General features: G+C 33.8%; 5 protein-coding genes across 5 annotated transcripts; 3 read left to right on the forward strand and 2 right to left on the reverse strand.

Annotated features, from left to right (window-relative positions):
• Positions 1 to 2,730: 2,730 nt before the first annotated feature.
• LOC107613270 (uncharacterized) lies at positions 2,731 to 3,331 on the reverse strand. The gene has a single exon (XM_088503115.1). The coding sequence runs from the start codon at positions 3,329 to 3,331 to the stop codon at positions 2,765 to 2,767; it is 567 nt and encodes a 188-aa protein (XP_088359241.1). The 3' UTR covers positions 2,731 to 2,764.
• A 2,665-nt stretch (positions 3,332 to 5,996) lies between these two features.
• Positions 5,997 to 7,618, forward strand: LOC107635881 (uncharacterized). Its single transcript, XM_088503116.1, has 3 exons — positions 5,997 to 6,585; positions 6,743 to 6,781; positions 6,867 to 7,618. The coding sequence occupies exons 1-3, from the start codon at positions 5,997 to 5,999 to the stop codon at positions 7,616 to 7,618; spliced, it is 1,380 nt and encodes a 459-aa protein (XP_088359242.1).
• Positions 7,619 to 10,809: 3,191 nt separating this feature from the next.
• On the forward strand, positions 10,810 to 11,652 carry LOC107636771 (TPD1 protein homolog 1-like). The gene is made up of 3 exons (XM_021103744.2): positions 10,810 to 10,965; positions 11,036 to 11,134; positions 11,216 to 11,652. The coding sequence occupies exons 1-3, from the start codon at positions 10,887 to 10,889 to the stop codon at positions 11,554 to 11,556; spliced, it is 519 nt and encodes a 172-aa protein (XP_020959403.1). The 5' UTR covers positions 10,810 to 10,886; the 3' UTR covers positions 11,557 to 11,652.
• A 116-nt stretch (positions 11,653 to 11,768) lies between these two features.
• LOC107636767 (uncharacterized) lies at positions 11,769 to 12,556 on the reverse strand. Its single transcript, XM_016340257.3, has one exon. It carries the CDS (start codon positions 12,548 to 12,550, stop codon positions 11,828 to 11,830), a length of 723 nt encoding a protein of 240 aa, XP_016195743.1. The 5' UTR covers positions 12,551 to 12,556; the 3' UTR covers positions 11,769 to 11,827.
• A 2,155-nt stretch (positions 12,557 to 14,711) lies between these two features.
• Positions 14,712 to 16,420, forward strand: LOC107636734 (cytochrome P450 71D8-like). The gene is made up of 2 exons (XM_016340231.3): positions 14,712 to 15,639; positions 15,716 to 16,420. The coding sequence occupies exons 1-2, from the start codon at positions 14,743 to 14,745 to the stop codon at positions 16,325 to 16,327; spliced, it is 1,509 nt and encodes a 502-aa protein (XP_016195717.1). The 5' UTR covers positions 14,712 to 14,742; the 3' UTR covers positions 16,328 to 16,420.
• Positions 16,421 to 18,209: the final 1,789 nt, after the last annotated feature.

The raw sequence follows: 18,209 nt of genomic DNA on the forward strand, positions 1-18,209 counted from the left end.
ATAAATTAAAAATTAAAAGAATAAAAATACTATAAAAAATACTTATAAGAAAGTTAGATTTTATCATTTTAAACTTGTGTTATTAATTTTAACAATTTATTTTTTTTAAATAATTTATGTACGATAAAAAATATATTTTTTCTGATTTTAATTATACTTTTAAGTACTCTAAATAGAATTATTATATTATATTTTACATATGAATATATGTTCTATTGTGTAATTAAATAAAGATTTGTTTTAATAAAAAAATTTAATAACCAAACTAAACATTACTTAGGTATGTATTTCATATTTATCACTTAAATATTTATACAATTTATTTTTTAAACTGTTATATTGGTCTCTTCTCTAATATAATACAAAAAATAAATTTTCATAAAAATAATTTGTTTAATTATTAATTAAATAATAAAGTACTAATAAATTAAAAATTAAAAAATAAAAATACTATAAAAAATACGGTAAAAAAGTTGAATTTTATCATTTTAAATTTCTGTTATTAATTTTAATAATATATTTATTTTTTAAATAATATATGTATGATAAAAAAATATGTTTATTTGTTTGGAGTACAAATTTTATTATTATATTTGTATGTTCATGATTTTAATTATACTTTTAAATACTTTGAATATATTTATTTTATTATATTATATTTTACATATAAATATATGTTCCAATAAAGTTATATCACTATTTTTTTTTTACTACATCTTTTTTTTTCATTATGGTATTACATCCTATATGTAAGTAATACCATTACATCCTATATGTAAGTTATACCATTACATCATATATGTTTTAAAAAGATATAGTAGAAAAAAAATAGTGATATAACTTTGTTTAGTTTAACATACATAAATTTTGATTTTGAACATATAACTTTGTTTAGGTTAATAAATACATACATTTTAATTTTGAGTATATATATATATATTCCAGCAAAATGTAATAACGTAAGAAAAATGTTTTAGAATAGAAAATAATAAGAGAGATTTTGAGAAGAAGAATTAAAGGAGAGAGATAATTTTATTGAAAAATTTTTTAAGAAGAAAAGATACGATTACTAATGTTTTGTTTGTCAATTACATTTCTATTAAAATTAGTAGTATCAAAAAATATTTCAAATTTAATATTATGAAGAAAAAATAAAAAAAATTTATATAAAGACTAGTTTGACTAATTTTTAAAATTTGAGGGATGAAAATGACTTACGTCTGGACTTTCAAAGACTATTTTGACTATTAAAAACTTTTTTACATGTCAAGTGACACGTGGCATGACACGTGTTGTTGACCTGCCACACGTGGTATTTTCTGACAGAAGGACTAATTTGATTTACATTTTATCTTTTATGAACTAATTTGATTAAAAAAATCATTCGAGGACGAAAATGAAGATTCGCGTGATTTTTGAGGGACGAATTTGAGTATTAACCCTTTTTTATAAATAAAAAATTTAAAAAAATTACTTTTAAAATTTTTTAAATGGCATTTCAACTTATTTATTTTGTGATCAGCGAGCGAACGAGGACACTTGAACCTAGAGTTGGCAATGGGTAGGGTAGGGTAGGATAACTCTACCTGCGGGTTGAAAATTTTATTAAAATTCTACCCTATTTTACCTGCGAGTTGAGAATCTCTTAACCCTAACCCTACCCGCATCCTAAAATTCTAAACCCTGCCCTACCCTATCCTACCCACAGAAATATCAAATTTTTTCAAAGTAAATATAAAATTCAATCATTTGGAATTTTATACATATTAATAACATAAAAAATAAAAAACTAATGCTCTAAATTACTAAATTAACTAACTAATTTTAGTGGTTTATTTATTGTAAATCATTACATAAGAGATGTTGTGAGTTCAACTCTCACTTCCTTCACTATATACTTAATTTTTATAAAATATGTATTATATATGTATTACTATAAAATATGTATTATATAGGGTAGGATAGAGTACACCCTTACCCTACTTGCACCTCAGCACGTGCTTTGTTAATTTTTTATATATTTTGGTGTATTTTTTTATTAGTTATTTATTCCTACTTAAATATTCCAATGTGAACTTGGGAATTCGTGTCCTTTCTAGTATTTTCCACATATCAACCAACAACATAATAATAATAACTTTTTGGTGGATTTTAGAAATTAAAAGATTGAGACCTATTATTATATTCAATGGTTAAAGATTTTAATTTTAAAATATAAAATTTTTGTCTACTTTTAAAAAATAAAAGTATAAAAACCGAAATTTTAAAAATATAAATTAAAATTTTAATAATATTTTTTAAAAAATAATGTTCGTATTTAATTTTTTAAATTTTAAATATATCATTTAATTTCTATATTTATCTTTAAAAAAAAATAAACACAATATTTTAAATTAATTTAATTTCTATCTTTTTATATCTGATCTCTTGGTCTTCATTTCCATTTCAAACCCAACCTTTGTGAATGCTTGGAATGCGTACCAATTTATGCTCTTAGCTAATAATATTACATTTCACCCTTCGATTGTTATCTATGGAGCTTCAGCTGTTGCAAGTGGTAAATAAATAAATAAAGCAAGTGATAGAGAGGTAGAAGAGCAAGAAGAAAAGACTATAGAAGAAGCACGAAGTGGTTATAAAAACCAAGAAAACTATACACTAGTTATTAAGAGCTTACTGACATATACGTAACATTGTAATAAAAGGAAAAAAGAGTTGTTCATCGCAACACATACATGGGACGAATATGAGAAATAATTAATAACTATACTGCAATCTGGGGCGTTTGAGCTTCAATCCTGATCTCCTCCTTCATTTTCCTTATGAACTCTTCAAACTTTCTGTTCAGTTCATCTGCATTCGCCAATTCTTCTTCCTTTGTTGCATCCTCAAGTTCAACTTCAACCACTTCTTCTTCGCTATTAATTCCTTTCCCTCCTCCTCCTTCTTCTTCATGTTCTTTTCCTTCCTCATTTTCTGCTAACAAAGGTTCATAATCTTGATCAGCTAATAACAATTCTGATGATGATACTTGTTCATAATAACATTCTCCTTTGACTAGCGGTGCATCATAGAGTGAGTTGCTGGCAAGAAAAGCAAGAATGACATTGCAGAGGAGGAACATGTATTTCCTTTGAAGGGTGCGAGTGAGATTGAAAAAGAGGAACGTTGAGAAGTAAGCATTCAAAGACTGTGGTAGTATGGAGTACCCTGAAGAATACCAAACAAACAAAGCAAACAAAGAGACCAACACAGCATACTGCACACTTCTTCTCAATAACCTCTTCAATTTCTTCTCACTCTCATAATAATGCTGCCTTCTTTCATCCATCTATCTATTAAGCACTTTATATCTTTCCTTATTGCTTTCTATTATTATTTATGTGAAATGAACACACTCACCTCGCGCTCTCTCTCTATACAATCTTTAACATAGTTTCCTGGGCTCATATCTAATTTATTATATTATATGAAGAAAAGATATGTATGAACAAGGGGAACTCTCAAATCAAACAATTAATGATACGGGTAACATACAATAACATTAGAAGCAAACCACATTAATAAAAGTGGGTCATATACATGTTTTATTATAATAATATTATGTACTGTTTGGATAAGGAATCCCATATGCATAAAGCTAAGAATGGGCGAAGATGCGTTACCAATATACATCAATTCATCATTTGTAAAGAAAAAGAAGCTATGTGAAGTTTCTAGCACTCCCCACACACATTACGTACATGCACCTTCTCTTCTCCAATTAACGCGCTTGACCATTCAAACTTGAAAATAAGAAAACACTCGATCTTATTCACGTCCTAAAACTTTGACTTCCTCATGTGTAAGCTCGAATAATAACAATTTATATATGTTTCTTTTTAAATAAAATTTTTTGGTAGCTTCTAATTTAGTTTATTCAAAACGATCACTCTCATCTATACACGAAACCTGTTGAAAAAACATTTGAAATATTTTAGTACTTTTGGGTCTTAAGAGTAAATTCACTAACCGAACATTACTTACACTCTATCTGATCCTGACTTTTTTTCGAGGAACAAAGTGTACTTTGATCGTCTTAAAATCTCAACCAGGTCTCATTCATCTACAAAATTGTACAAATTAATTTCTGTTCTCGATTGATAAACGGTGATTTATCTGAGGTATCCAGTAAAACTTGATGTGTCATGTTATTGGGACTAAAAATTCTCTCACAAAATAATAATAATAATAATAATAAAAAACTTCTCTTCTTCTTCCCCTTCTTCTTCCCTTCTTCTCCTTGGCTCTTGAACCTTCCTCTTCTCATCTTCCTTTTTCTAATTCGTTCTTTTTCTAGTTGGGGCCGCTTTCTTGCATATGATGAGGTAGAAGGTCCTTTAGAATTTGATAGCAATAGTAGTAAAACAAGAGGGTTTGCGTTCTTCATGTACAAGACTGAAGAAGGTGCTAGAACTTTTTTGGATATGCTAGTGGCGGTTGGCATGATAACGGATATGGAATGCAGCCTTCGGTGCGGTCTTATGGATACCCTGTTCTAGCTGCTGGTGGTGGCGTTGGTGGGTATGGGACTACGGTTGGTGGTGGCGGTTATGGGAATTGGCGGTCCAATTTCCAGTGAGTATGGTGGGAGGTTGCCTCCTACGTCCGGTGGAGTACCCTCTAGTGGGTTTATGGATGGTTCCCATTATGGTGGTTTACCCTCGTTTGCAATTTGTCACAGCAGTCGCAGCCTATTCCGATGCCAAGACCCGCCTCTCCTGGAGGCGTGCTGCCCTATTACTGAGTGAGGTAAATTGTGGTGTTTGATTTTAATTTATAGTTGTAGGTGGTATGTATTTGCTTCTGCTGATCTTTTTAGGTTGGTTGGTTCTTTGTGCATATAGTTGTGGTGAAAGCTGGAATTGTGTCACTGTTAAGCGAGAGAAGGAGAAGTAAGGGAAGGAGAGATGATGGTGATGGAGATGGAAATGAAAATGATGGTGACTACTAAAGAGAAAAGAAGAAAAGAAGAAGAAGAAGAAGAGGGGAGTTTCTGAAATTTTTTTGGAAAAATATAGATAGACAGCAGAAATATTAAATAAGGTGAATAATGTATATATTAGATGTTTAATTTATTAGGTATATAATATTTAGATAGATAATTTAAGGGTATAATATATTTTTATTCTATTAGATTAATTTTAAAATTCATTATTTATAAATTATTGTCTACTTAATAAAGTCTATTTTTTTTTAATAACAAAATTTTTAATCTCCTTAATAAATTGATATTGATATTTATGACATGACGCATTAAATTTTATTGGACACATTAGATAGATAATTGTTTATCAACCAAAAATAGAGGTTAATTTGTATAATTTTATACATAAATAAAGGTTTAATTGAAGTTTTAAAATGATTAAAATACACTTTATTCTTTAAAAAAAAGTCAGATATGGAATAAAATATTTACCCTAATTACTAAGAAGCAGAAAAGAAAAAGGAAAAAAAAAGGCTGCATTGCATGGCTAATTTTTTTAGATATGGTATTGGGGTAAGTGTTATGCTGGAATATGATGATTATGGGTGATTTACACTGTTATGACGGCGCTGCGTTTTTGGAATTTAGGGGGAAGAAATCGGTGGCACCGATTTGAAGTAGGAGAAATCGGTGGCACCGATTTGTGTTAGTGAGGGTTGAAATCGGTGGAACCGATTTGTGGAAGGGGGAGGCTGTTTGGTATGAAATCGGTGCCACCGATTTGTGGTTGGTCCAATTTTAATTTAATCGGGGTTCACCAATCGGACCCACCGATTTGGGTGTGCAGCGGTCGGTTCCTCCGATTTCAAACCTTAGTCAATACAAAAAGCGGATGGTGGCCTCACAGAAGCCCCATTTCTTCCTCTTCCGCTAATGTTCATCCTCTTCTCCTCCCTTCTCTTATGTTCTCTGATTCTTCTCTTTCATTTTTGTAAAAAAAATTTCTGTGAGGTTGGAAATAGATAGTGTTATGGATGATAGAGTTGTATTGAAGATTTATTACTACGGACAGATCTTATTACAAACATATGAGGGAGTTCAATTTGTGTGTGAAAATCCATTGGATGTTGTTATTCCGTTCACATTGTCATTTGAGGAGTTAAAAGGTGTGATTTGTGAGAAGATAGGCACGCAAAGATGTAGGAGAATTTCGTGTATTTTGTACAGGTATCCTTTACCTGTGTTTGGCGGGTTTGTTCAATTTCAGACCAAGTATGTGATGGACGAAGCGAGTATGCAGGAAATGTTTTCAATGTACATGGAAAATCGCCACCGAATATCGTGCATCGAGTTATATATTGAGTTTGAGCAATCTGAAGCGGACCGTAACATTGAGTTGGAAGATTATAATAGTGAAAGCGAAGATGAATTTGAAAGTAACTATGAGATCGTCGGTCCAGGTGAGGACGAAGAAGCAGCTGTTGGCGCCATGAACGCAGATGTGGCGGAAGTTGCAAATGCACTAGCAAACCCGCATCCGTTTCAAGAGCCATCTTTCATGCGGTCGTTGGATTTGGGGGCTGTGCACGCACCGGAGTTTCCGCAATATATGAATACAGGTGCGTAAACCTAGCTAGCTACGTGAATCTCTGAAGTAGCAGATCGATAAGTCAGATGAGTAATGTATGTGACCAGGCATTTGTGAGCATAGCGTTTGATTTTTTTATTAATTAATAATAATTTGTTGTGAATGATATGTAATTGTTGTTTACGTAGATGGAATAGCGAAAAATAAGACTATAACGATCTTACCTGGTAAAGTATGTTTATTAATTGAGTTGTAATGAAGGACTTCTTACTGAGTACATAATGAAGCATTTATTACTTTTGATGTGTGTAGCCCCTCCTGTTGTGGCGGATGGTGAGTTCACAGTGGGGATGGAATTCAGCTCAAGGGAGGCAGTAATCAAGGCAATGAAAGATTATACCATCCGGAGAGGTGTGGACTATCGGGTATATGAGTCGGAACCGACGACATTCTATGCCAAATGTATAGAATATGGGAATGGTTGTGACTGGTTGATCAGGATAACCAAAATGCAGAAGAAGTACTGTTGGGAGATAAGGAGGTACAATGGAAGTCATACTTGTACCAGGTCTACTATTTCTCAAGACCATTCGAAGCTGGATTCCAAGACAGTTGCAGAAGCAATAAAGCCGTTGGTAGAGGTTGACCCGTCTATAAAGGTGAAATCAGTAATTGCTGATATCCAGTCAAAGTTTAACTACACCATCAGTTATCGCAAGGCTTGGTTAGCAAAGCAGCAGGCGGTCGAATCAATTTTTGGAAGTTGGGAAGCATCGTATGAAGCTTTGCCGATATGGTTTGAGGCCATGTGCCACAAAGAGCCATCAGCAGTGGTTCACTTTGAAACAATGCCAGCTTACCAGGGGGATGATTTGGTTCCTGATATACGTGTTCTACATAAAGTCTTCTGGAGTTATTACCCCTGTATAAGGGCCTTCAGACACTGCAAGCCAGTGGTGCAGGTGGATGGGACTCATTTGTATGAAAAATACAAGGGTTGTTTATTGGTTGCAGTGTCACAAGATGGTAATAACAACATCGTGCCTATTCACGATCATAAATAAATAAAATAACTAATAAAATTTTCATTATTAATCGTAATAACTAATTAAATTCGACTACAATAGCAACAACAATATATCAATATCTCCCTATTCCAATTTATTATGTACAGATTTTCCTTTTTTTTTTCATGTACTATTTTTTTTCAAACATTTCTTTTTTTTTTAAAATAATATACATGATCCAGATCCAGAGCTTCATCTTCATCACCCTAAACAAACATTCATCTCATCTCCATACATACATACATACAAGGTTTATTCCTATTTTTATTTCTATTTCTAACCACCTAATAATAAAATACATACATATATGTTTAATTTCTAAATTCTACTTAGTGTCACTACAATATATACTGTTAATAAAATCAAAAATTATCACTATCATTATCATTAAATAAAATTATTAAAAAAAAAACTTACATGATTTGGATCTCCAAGATAGTTAACAATATGAAGCTCCGGTTGATTTACTTCCTTAGTTTTCCTTTTCTTTGGCATTTTTATTTTACCCTTTCCTGAGCTTCAGTGGTCCAACTATGGTGAAGGAGTGGGGTTGAGAGTAAGAAGAAAGGGAAAGTTGAGAGTGAAAGAGAGAGTGTTGTACCGTGTGAAAGAGAGAGGGGTATAGGGGAAACGGTCACGGGCCACACCAGGGGAGCCAGCTGCATGTGCGACGTGTGGCAAGGGGTCACCAATCGGTGCCACCGATTTCAGACGTCCCTCTCCCAGAAATCGGTCCCACTGATTTCCTTCCCCCCAATCGGTGCCACCGATTTCTTTCACGGCGCCGTCACATCTCCGTCAAACACCCCAAACCCCCATAACTTTGAAAAACACCTACACCTCCCCCATATCAAAATTAAAAAACTCGAATTGTATAAATGTCTTGTGGAAAAATTCATCATGATGTCTGGCTATTAATGAATTTATTAATTATTTATTAAAAAATATTATTTATACACTAAAATCAGTCATTAAAATTAACTACTAATATATTTATATATAAATATATGTATAATTTAATTTATTTTTAATATATATTTATATTTTAATATATATTTTATAATGATAGCTGATTTTAATTACTGATTTTAGTATACACGAAGTACAACTCTTATTTATACGATGTTGGTGTACGTGGTAAGGTACTAAAGTTTGAGTTATTACTTAGTAGTTAGTAGTAGGGGTGCACATGGTCCGGTTCGGTCCCGAATACTTTAGGGGCTAATTGGTGTGATTTTATCGGGTTTAGGGTCGGATAAGGGTCTTAAAAATAGACCCGGTCATTATTTTGGGTCGGGTCCGGGCCATAACTCGGGTCACCCGAACTCGGCCTAGTGACCCGGTCATCATACACAATTAATATTTTGTGTTGTTAGTGATGAATCATGACTATTCTTATGTGGAATTTAAATATTGTAAACCTTAATATTTTATGTTATTAGTCATTATAAGATTATAAGTTAATGTTTTATATTCAGAATGCATAAGATTTTAGACTAATGCATAATATTGTGTTATTTGTATCGATTTAAATATTCGGTGTTATTAGACAATATTAGTATTGGTTGTGGTTATGCTTTAATTTTGAAGAGGGGTTAGTTCTTGTTATATTTTTCTAAGTGAATTTTATCATGTCAAATAATGGTTGGAGTCTTAGAAATTTGAATATTTTTACATGCTAGCTTTCAAGAAGGTATCAACGTAATATAACGTGTTAACGGCTCGATTTTCATCCGATATAACTGTGGTTCGAAAATGTATTAGTTTTATTGTGTATATTTTAAGTCGGATCTGAGTCACATCAAACCCAATTTTACCCGATCCATGTGCACGCCTACTTAGTAGTTTTTCTATGAATACGGTTTGACACTTTGACATATCATATTAGATCGCAGTTTTTCTATGAATACGGTTTGACACTTTGACATATCATATTAGATGGCAGGAGTCTAGGTCTATCATCATATATCAATAATCACAAATACTATTTGTATGACAAAATTAGTCACCAACTATATATTTATATATAAATAATTGATTTAATGATTATTTTTAATATACATATAATATAGTTAATAAATAATAATAATAATGTTAAAAGACTAATAAATTTTGTTATTTTTAAACATTAATTAATCAGCATTAATATTTAAAAGTTATTTAAATAAAAATGTCAAAAATATTTTTTTATAAAGATATTTTGTGTCATACTTTAAAATAAAATAATACTTTTATAACATTAAAATTTAATTCTATAATTCATCATCTAAGAGTATAAAAAAAAATCACATAAAGATAATTATAAAATTTTAATTGGAGTACCACCCTTAGTATTTTTATACACAAATTAAAAAAAAGTCTAAAAATGTAACAAAGTGTTAAATGTTTAATACTATCCAAATGTTAGCTAGCGAGACTTTCACTATTCATACTGTATAATAGCTTTATCAAGAGTTCTCTTGTATTTAATTTGGATTGCTCTTCACAAGGTTAACTAAAGGAGAGTTGTGCAGTGTGTTTGAAAAGCAGAGTCACATAGCATATATAGGGACGCTCGTGTGGTGGGGATCGGAATAAATGAGCAATGAAGAATAGGGTGAGACAAGTCAATAAATCACTAGTATCATACCACCACGCCGCTTGTCAAAAGCAACTAGGCATGCCTCTACTTTCTCCCCTGCTCTGAGTTCTTGTTTCATCCACACGGTGCATGCAATTACTAATTACACTCTGCATTCACTTCATTTTCATATACCTATGTGCATCCCTATTACAAGCTATACTATACTGCCGCTTCTTTACTACATTGCTGAATGCTGAGAGCCAAAGAATTCAGAATATTTAATTCCAGGTTCATGCTCTTCTCAAAGTGAAACTAGAACTATATTTAATGAATGGCCAATTCTTGCATGGAAATAATCTTGAAAAGTAAAAGCATATAGGTTCCATGTTTCTCCTTTTTGTTCATTTTAAGCGGTAATTGAGTTTCATGTCGTTCCCTTTTTATTATATCATAATTAAGCCCGGGCAAGCACACGTTCAGCACGCAATGAAACAGAGGAATTAGAGGTTCCGAGTTCTGAGCATGAACTGAACTTATAAATGAGGGTCTGCGCTATTAGTAGTAGCTTCCAAGATTAAAAAAAAAAAAAACCTGCCCTGGAACCTAGCAAAAGATTATTTATATTATATCTCATTCTATATAAGCTTGCAGCATATTCATTTTTTCTACTACTCAAATAACTAAGTTTGTTGTTTATTCAGGATGGGGTTTGTGGTCAAATGTTCTAAAGCTCGAAGCATTTGCATGGTGTCCATGGCCTTTGCCCTAACAGTGCTCCTAGGTAACACCTTTACTTTGTGCATTCCAATTCTGTTACATAATAATAACGCAACAATATATGCATGGTGCAGTGAGGTATGAGGTGTTAGAGGATGAGATGTTATTTTCAAAGAGAAACACAACAATGATCAAAACTAGGAAGCATTTGAAGAGGCCTACCTCTGGCTCTGGTATATATATACATATACACTTTGGATGAGATATTTGAACCATATTGTGTTGCAAGTTGTTAACCATGAAATGAATTGAAGGTGTAGATGTGGAGGACATGAACCGCATAGGGAAGGCATGCTCGAAGGAGGACATAGCCATATATACGGGGGAAGCGGCTCCTCTACCAAGCGGGATACCTTCCTATGCAGTTCAAATAATGAACAAATGCAGCAATGATTGCAGCATAGCCAACATTAGGCTTCACTGCGGCTGGTTCAGCTCCGCTAGGTTGATCAACCCAAGACTGTTCCGCCGCCTCCGATATGATGATTGCCTTGTCAATGATGGCCGGCCCCTTCCCCCTGCCACAGCCATCTCCTTTCAGTATGCCAACACTTTCCGCTACCCTCTCACCGTTGCATCCCTCGTTTGCTTATAGACTCTACTCGCTAACTCTCATGTTTTCGATCAGTTCATGAAATCTATGTAGATGGTTCCATAAAAGACATCTTCAAGTGAATTGTCAAGCCGTTTTTGCCACCTTTGTTGTATTGTATTATATTATATTCATGGGAAAATGAACATTTTTTTTTTCTTTCTTATTTCCTACTAAATAAAATAGCTCTATTATTTTATTAATAATAAAGAGAGTGAGAATCGAAAGGAAAAGTATTAATATTGGAGTTTGGAATACAATATACATAAAATTATTAGTAGGCATAGTTGTAAGTAAAGTCGGAAACACCAACCATGGCAGTAAGAACTTGAGAAACAATGAAAATGGAGGCAGCAAAGATGGCGATGACGAGGATGGCAGAGATGGGGTTCTTGAGGAGCTCCAGGATGGGCTGCACGATGGTGTATATGGCACCCGTGCTCACAGTCAGCGCGTACAGCGCGTATCTCCTCACATTGTCCCAGAACTCCTCCACAAGTGGGCCTTCTGGGCCCAAAGCCCACGCCCTCTGACCATCCAGCCCACTCATAACCACCAATATTCCCACAGAAACGGCAGCTCCCATGATCACAAGCTTGCAAGTGGAATAACGGCCATTTGGAATTGGAACCACGTCCACGCTTGTGCGGTCAAGGGTAATTGGATTTCGCTGTCTCAGACTCACTGCTAGTCTTGAAGCTCTGTGCTGTTTGAGTTTCAAATCTGTACCAGAGGACGATGTAACTATGTTTGGCTTGATGCCTTTCACAAATAATAAATGATGACGCTCTGAGAAACAAGGATTGGAAGGCCTTGCAATGTCAAGTTCTGATCTCAGGCTCAGATTCTTCAACATCTTCTTGAGTAACTTATGATAGCTCACACCAAAATTAGTGCAAAACCAATACTCGTTCCTCCTCTTCTCTTGTATACAAAGCACATCTGCTGAGACTTTAGATATCCGTATCTTATCTTCCCAATTCCCATAGCTTGGCATCCATCATCCATGTGTAGCGCTATGTTATCCGCCTATTTTTTTTTTTTTTAGCACACCCCATGCTGGGCTTAATTGCTCACTTTTGCCATTCATATCTTGAAATGTTGGGCCTTATTTTTTAAGGGCTCCCAACATTTAAGATTTTGGAGTTTGAAAATTCTTCTGGGCTCGCCTTAACAATAATTAGGTTATATGACCAAAAACAAATAAAGAATTAGGTTAGGATCCTAGTTGAAATTAAAAATAACTTTTGGAGAAAAAATTGAAAAATTTTAAACCACCAAAAAATTCAAAAAGGTTTAGATGGTGGCAAGATATAAAAAAAAGGAAAGTCTAGGGCCCAGCAATTTTTTAAAAAGTTGGTCAATATTTAACTATCAAAAGAAAATTGAATGATCTTATACCATTGGATTTAATCTCACACTATTAAAAATACTATGGATGGGCAATTGATGGTTACAAAATACAAAAGTTACTGACCCTCTATTACTCCTCAAAAAAAAATTTAGCCAACTACAACATAAACTCAAGTCCATTTTTTGTGTTTCTATTTTTAAAATTCAAAGAGTTACAAAAATAAGAGTAAAATTCGATTTCTAAGAAAGTTAGATGCAAAAAATAGATCTCTAAATTTCCTTTTTTTTTTTTAACCAAAAATAGGAGACTCGAACCCGCAACCTCTTAATTAAGTATGGGGAGACTATGCCATTTGAGCTATTACTCATTGGCCTCTAAATTTTTTTTATCATTTCTATTTATACAATACTTTTGGTAATTCAAAAAAATCTCACAAAAAAAATCTACGTGAATAAAATCATCAAATTTTAAAATAATATTTTATTTTTATGACAATCCCATTTTTGTCCTTTTGAAAAAAAAGTATGCGTTGTTATGCTGTCTTGAACTCACAAATCTTGAATTGACATATAAAAAAACAAATAAAAAAATATTAGAACCATCAAAATTTATTATTTTTTATTATTATTTAACTATTAATTTAATTTTTTTAGTTTAATTTCTTTAATCTAACAATATACATTATCTCATATTTTTAAATATTGATGATAAAGTGACAAACTGATAATAAAAAATAATAAATTTTAATACCTCTAACATTTCCCAAAATCAAATGGCCATTAAAATTTTGCATCACCATATGCGATCAAGTAAGCACTTCCTATAATTATTTAGAACTGTTGCTCTAAAGTTAAACATTAGTTATACAATTATTTCGTTTACCACGTCAGAATTTTATATGCAATTGGCAATATCTTTTCTTAACTAATCTGTTTTTTTTTTGTCATTTTATTGGAACTGAGTATGCGGAAGGCAGAAGACAGAGAAGTGTTCTCATTAAGTCTCAACAACAAAATCTCTCATTCTTTCCATGGAGTACCAATATTCTTCCTCCTTGGTGATCATCACCTCATTCCTGCTGCTGCTTATTGCTGTGGTGGCACAGATTTATAGAAAGAAAATGAATGCAAAGAATAAGGTGCCACCAGGGCCATGGAAGTTGTCTTTAATAGGGAACCTTCATCAACTAGCACTAGCAGGAAAGAGGGTTAAGATATTAGCATAAATGAGAAAGATATGCACTTTGGAGCTTCTAAGCTATAAGGGAATGCAGGGAAGCATGCAACATGTATGACTTTAACTGGGAGCTCCCTAATGGAATCAACAAACACTTCTCAAATAAACTATGTTTGCTACATCAAACATAAAAAAATCAAGGACTATCTTTACAAAACAGGCTTTATCTGAGTATTTTGTTTACATATTAGGAACTTGACTTTAGGACGGATTAAAAAAATGATTTTATTGATGTCATCAAACCATTAGTTAATCTAATGTCCAAAATCTTGTACGTTTCAGTTTCAGCCGGCTAGGTTTTGTCAGCATTATATTCGCACAAGGTCGACAAAGTCGAAAACAGAAGCCAGACATATTTCTTTTTGTGTTTAACGTTAGACAACGCTTAAACAAGCAAGGAAAGAAAGAAACAAATAACATAAGCATTTGTTTTGCATGTTTGAGTTGGTAAAGGAATCTATCATTGACTCAGACAACCAATTACTCATCTTAAAGTTTTATTGACTCAGACAAATAAAATACAGCAAGAAATAAACATGAATAGGATGTAAAAATACATTAAGCGAAAGCATCCTTCAAAGAGAGAATTAGATCTGCCAATGGAAGTTGATTCATCCTTGGTGTTCATCATAACAAGTTTCCTCATCTCGGCACTATTGCTATGGCTTGCAAAGAAGGGCAAGAGTGTCCATAAAGTGCCACCTGGGCCATGGAAACTACCTCTCATAGGGAACCTGCATCAACTTGCAGGCTCACTTCCACACCATGCTCTCAGAAAACTAGCAAACAAACACGGTCCACTCATGCACCTTCAACTGGGTCAGAATTCTGTAGTGATTGTTTCATCCCCCAACATGGCCAGAGAAATCATGAAGACGCATGATCTTGCTTTTGCAGACAGGCCTGAGTTCCTTCCTTCCAAGATCATGGCATACGGATCAATAGACATTGCGTTCGCTCCCTATGGCCAATACTGGAGACAGATGAGGAAGATATGTACACTTGAGGTTCTAAGTTCAAAGAAGGTTCAGTCTTTCTCCTTTATCCGAGAAGAGGAGGTAGCTAACACAGTAGAAACAATTCGCACAGCTGCTGGTGCAACCATCAATCTCAGTAAAATGATTAACAATCTGATAAGCACTGTGGTTTCTAGAGCTGTGTTTGGCAACATATCAGAAGACCATGAACAGTTTGTGTCCTTTGTGAAGGAATCAATAGCGTTATCCGATGGATTTGACCTTGCAGATTTGTTTCCTTCCTTGAAGCCTCTGCATTTCATCACTGGTTTTGAAGCCAAACTGAAGAAGATGCATGTAAAGGTCGACAAGATCTTGGACAAGATCATAAAGGAGAATGAAGCAAGGAAATTGGAAGGTACAAACCAACAAGAACAAGAAGAAAAGAATGAGAATCTCGTTGAGGTTCTTTTAAGAGTCTTACATAGTGGCACCCTTGACACCCAAATTACGCTCAACAATGTCAAAGCAGTCATTTGGGTTAGTATGTCTACATTTCTAGCTCCATTTACATACAATTTCTTATGATAACTAATCCCTTGAAACTATGATGTAGGACATATTTGCTGCTGGAACAGACACTTCAGGAGTAGTTATAGAGTGGGTTATGTCGGAATTGATGAGAAATCCCAGAGCTATGAAGAAGGTACAGGCTGAGATTCGACAAGCTTTGAAAGAAAAGCAAACAATCCGGGAGGCAGATCTAACAGAGCTTCGCTACTTGAAGGCTGTGATCAGCGAAACAATGAGGTTACACCCTCCTCTTCCTCTGTTGCTTCCAAGACAATCCAGAGAAGAGCGCTTCATCCATGGATACCATCTACCTATCAATACTAAAGTCATGGTAAATGCCTATGTGCTCGGAAGAGATCCCGATTACTGGTGTGATGCAGAAACCTTCCTACCAGAAAGGTTTCAGGACACTCCAATGGATTTCAAAGGGACAAACTTTGAGTACATCCCTTTTGGAGCAGGAAGGAGAGCTTGTCCCGGACTTACCTTTGGTTTAGCCAACGTGGAGTTTGCTCTAGCTATGCTACTCTACCACTTCAACTGGGAACTCCCTAAAGGAATTAAGCCAGAGGATTTGGATATGAATGAAGCACAAGGAGCTGTGGTTGGAAGGAAAAACAACCTTTACTTGATTCCCCAACCTTACCATTCTTAGCTTCACGAATCATGATAGTGCCTAATAAATAATATCATGTGTATTCTTACATTTGCTATGTATTGCCAAAGTTAATTTATCAATTTAGACGTAAGCTTTTAAAAGATAATAGCAATTGTAATAAAAGCTAATGCTGGCATTGACTATTGAGAACAAGGAACAATTACACTGGCAGAAATCAGATTGGCATCATAATTCAAGCATTACTACATATTCAAAGTGAACATTGTAATGAATTTGAAAACTATTAGAATAGCCAAGAAAGAGTGGGGGAGAATGGGGTAGGCAGGTTGTTAAATTTTTTAAGAAACTGTTAGGTACCAGATAAATGACACAGCAAAATATAGAGATGAAAAATTAAAAATTTGTATAAAATATGGAAACAATTGAATAACTTTCTTTGAGAATTACAACTTCTCTCTATCACAAGGAGACTACAAAACACTCTCTCTTGACAAAAGGAGAACACACTTCTCTCTATATATATATAGGAGAAAACTACTCAAAGAAATATTATATTATTCTATCTGGATGACTTGATTGAAATGAATTAAAGAAAAACTCAATTTATAGGTGAGTCTCTTCAATATGAACCATCCGTCAATTAGAGGTATATAATTCTTCTCTTTTTCAACCACTAAAATTCTAAGGTTATAAACTAAGATTGTTTATTACCTCTTATTTTATTTAGTTATTATTTATTTATATATTTTCTAAAATTAGCTTTACTAATTTTCACAATCTCCCACTTAAAGCTAATTTTGATAAATTTTCAAAATTCATGTTGCTCATGTATTCCATAGGCCGTATAAGGATCTACACCATTCAAACTTTTCTGTGTTGATTGGTTTTGTCATGGCATCTGTTAGGTTATCTTTAGTGTGAATCTTCTGCATATCAACACTTCCTTCTTCTACTACTTCCCGAACAAAGTGATATTGTACTCCAATGTGTTTTGTTCTTGAATGAAAGGCAGGATTCCTTGCAATGTGCAAGGCAATCTGACTATCACAATACATAGAAATCTTCTGTTGTTTGTGCCTGAGTTCTTCTATCAACCTTTGGATCAAAATAGCTTCCTTGCATGCTTGTGTAGCTGCCATATATTCAGCTTCTGTAGTAGATAAAGCTACAACAGTCTGTAATTTAGATAGCCAGCTCACAGCTCCTCCTGCAAGTGTAAACACATAGCCTGTAGTAGATTTTCGTTTATCAAGATCACCTGCAAAGTCTGAGTCGACATATCCATTGACAATGAATTCTGATCCTCCAAAACATAATGCAACATTTGAGGTTTCTTTGATGTATCTCAAGATCCTCTTAACAACATTCCAATGCTCTTTACCCGGATCTGCCATAAATCGACTTACCACCGCAACTGCTTGAGCAATATCTGGCCTTGTACAGATCATGGCATACATAAGGCTTCCCACCGCTGATGCATACCGTACTCGAGACATTTTCATCCTCTCTGCTTCACTACTAGGGCACATACTTGAGGATAATTTAAAATTAATAGGAAGTGGGGTTGAAATTGGCTTGCATTCTTGCATGTTGAAGCGTTGCAAGATCTTCTTCAAATAATTCTTTTGCGATAGCCAAATCTTCCTATCCTTTTTGTCTCGGTGAATTTGCATCCCTAAAATCTTGTTTGCTAGTCCCAAGTCTTTCATATCAAACTCCCTAGCCAACTGTGCCTTCAATTCTTGGATTTGATCTTTGTTGGGACCTACCACCAACATGTCATCCACATACAACAGCAGAATGATGAAATCATTATCACCAGACCTCTTGTAATAAGTACAATGATCTGAACTAAGTCTGTTGTATCCAAGGCTAATAATGAAAGAATCAAATCTCTTATACCAACACCTTGGCGCCT

The sequence above is a fragment of the Arachis ipaensis genome, chromosome B1 (assembly GCF_059453495.1).
Source record: "Arachis ipaensis isolate K30076 ecotype BB chromosome B1, ASM5945349v1, whole genome shotgun sequence".
Classification (NCBI taxonomy): domain Eukaryota; kingdom Viridiplantae; phylum Streptophyta; class Magnoliopsida; order Fabales; family Fabaceae; genus Arachis; species Arachis ipaensis.

Bases quoted from the DNA above. Each gene is read 5' to 3' on its own strand.
- LOC107613270 (XM_088503115.1), bottom strand. From the start codon at position 3,331: ATGGATGAAAGAAGGCAGCATTATTATGAGAGTGAGAAGAAATTGAAG.
- LOC107636767 (XM_016340257.3), bottom strand. From the start codon at position 12,550: ATGCCAAGCTATGGGAATTGGGAAGATAAGATACGGATATCTAAAGTC.
- LOC107636771 (XM_021103744.2), top strand. From the start codon at position 10,887: ATGGGGTTTGTGGTCAAATGTTCTAAAGCTCGAAGCATTTGCATGGTG. The intron at 10,966-11,035 runs GTAACACCTTTA...TGCATGGTGCAG, and splicing joins TGCCCTAACAGTGCTCCTAG to TGAGGTATGAGGTGTTAGAG. The intron at 11,135-11,215 runs GTATATATATAC...AATGAATTGAAG, and splicing joins GAGGCCTACCTCTGGCTCTG to GTGTAGATGTGGAGGACATG.
- LOC107635881 (XM_088503116.1), top strand. From the start codon at position 5,997: ATGGATGATAGAGTTGTATTGAAGATTTATTACTACGGACAGATCTTA. The intron at 6,586-6,742 runs GTGCGTAAACCT...TTGTTTACGTAG, and splicing joins TCCGCAATATATGAATACAG to ATGGAATAGCGAAAAATAAG. The intron at 6,782-6,866 runs GTAAAGTATGTT...TGATGTGTGTAG, and splicing joins GACTATAACGATCTTACCTG to CCCCTCCTGTTGTGGCGGAT.
- LOC107636734 (XM_016340231.3), top strand. From the start codon at position 14,743: ATGGAAGTTGATTCATCCTTGGTGTTCATCATAACAAGTTTCCTCATC. The intron at 15,640-15,715 runs GTTAGTATGTCT...ACTATGATGTAG, and splicing joins ATGTCAAAGCAGTCATTTGG to GACATATTTGCTGCTGGAAC.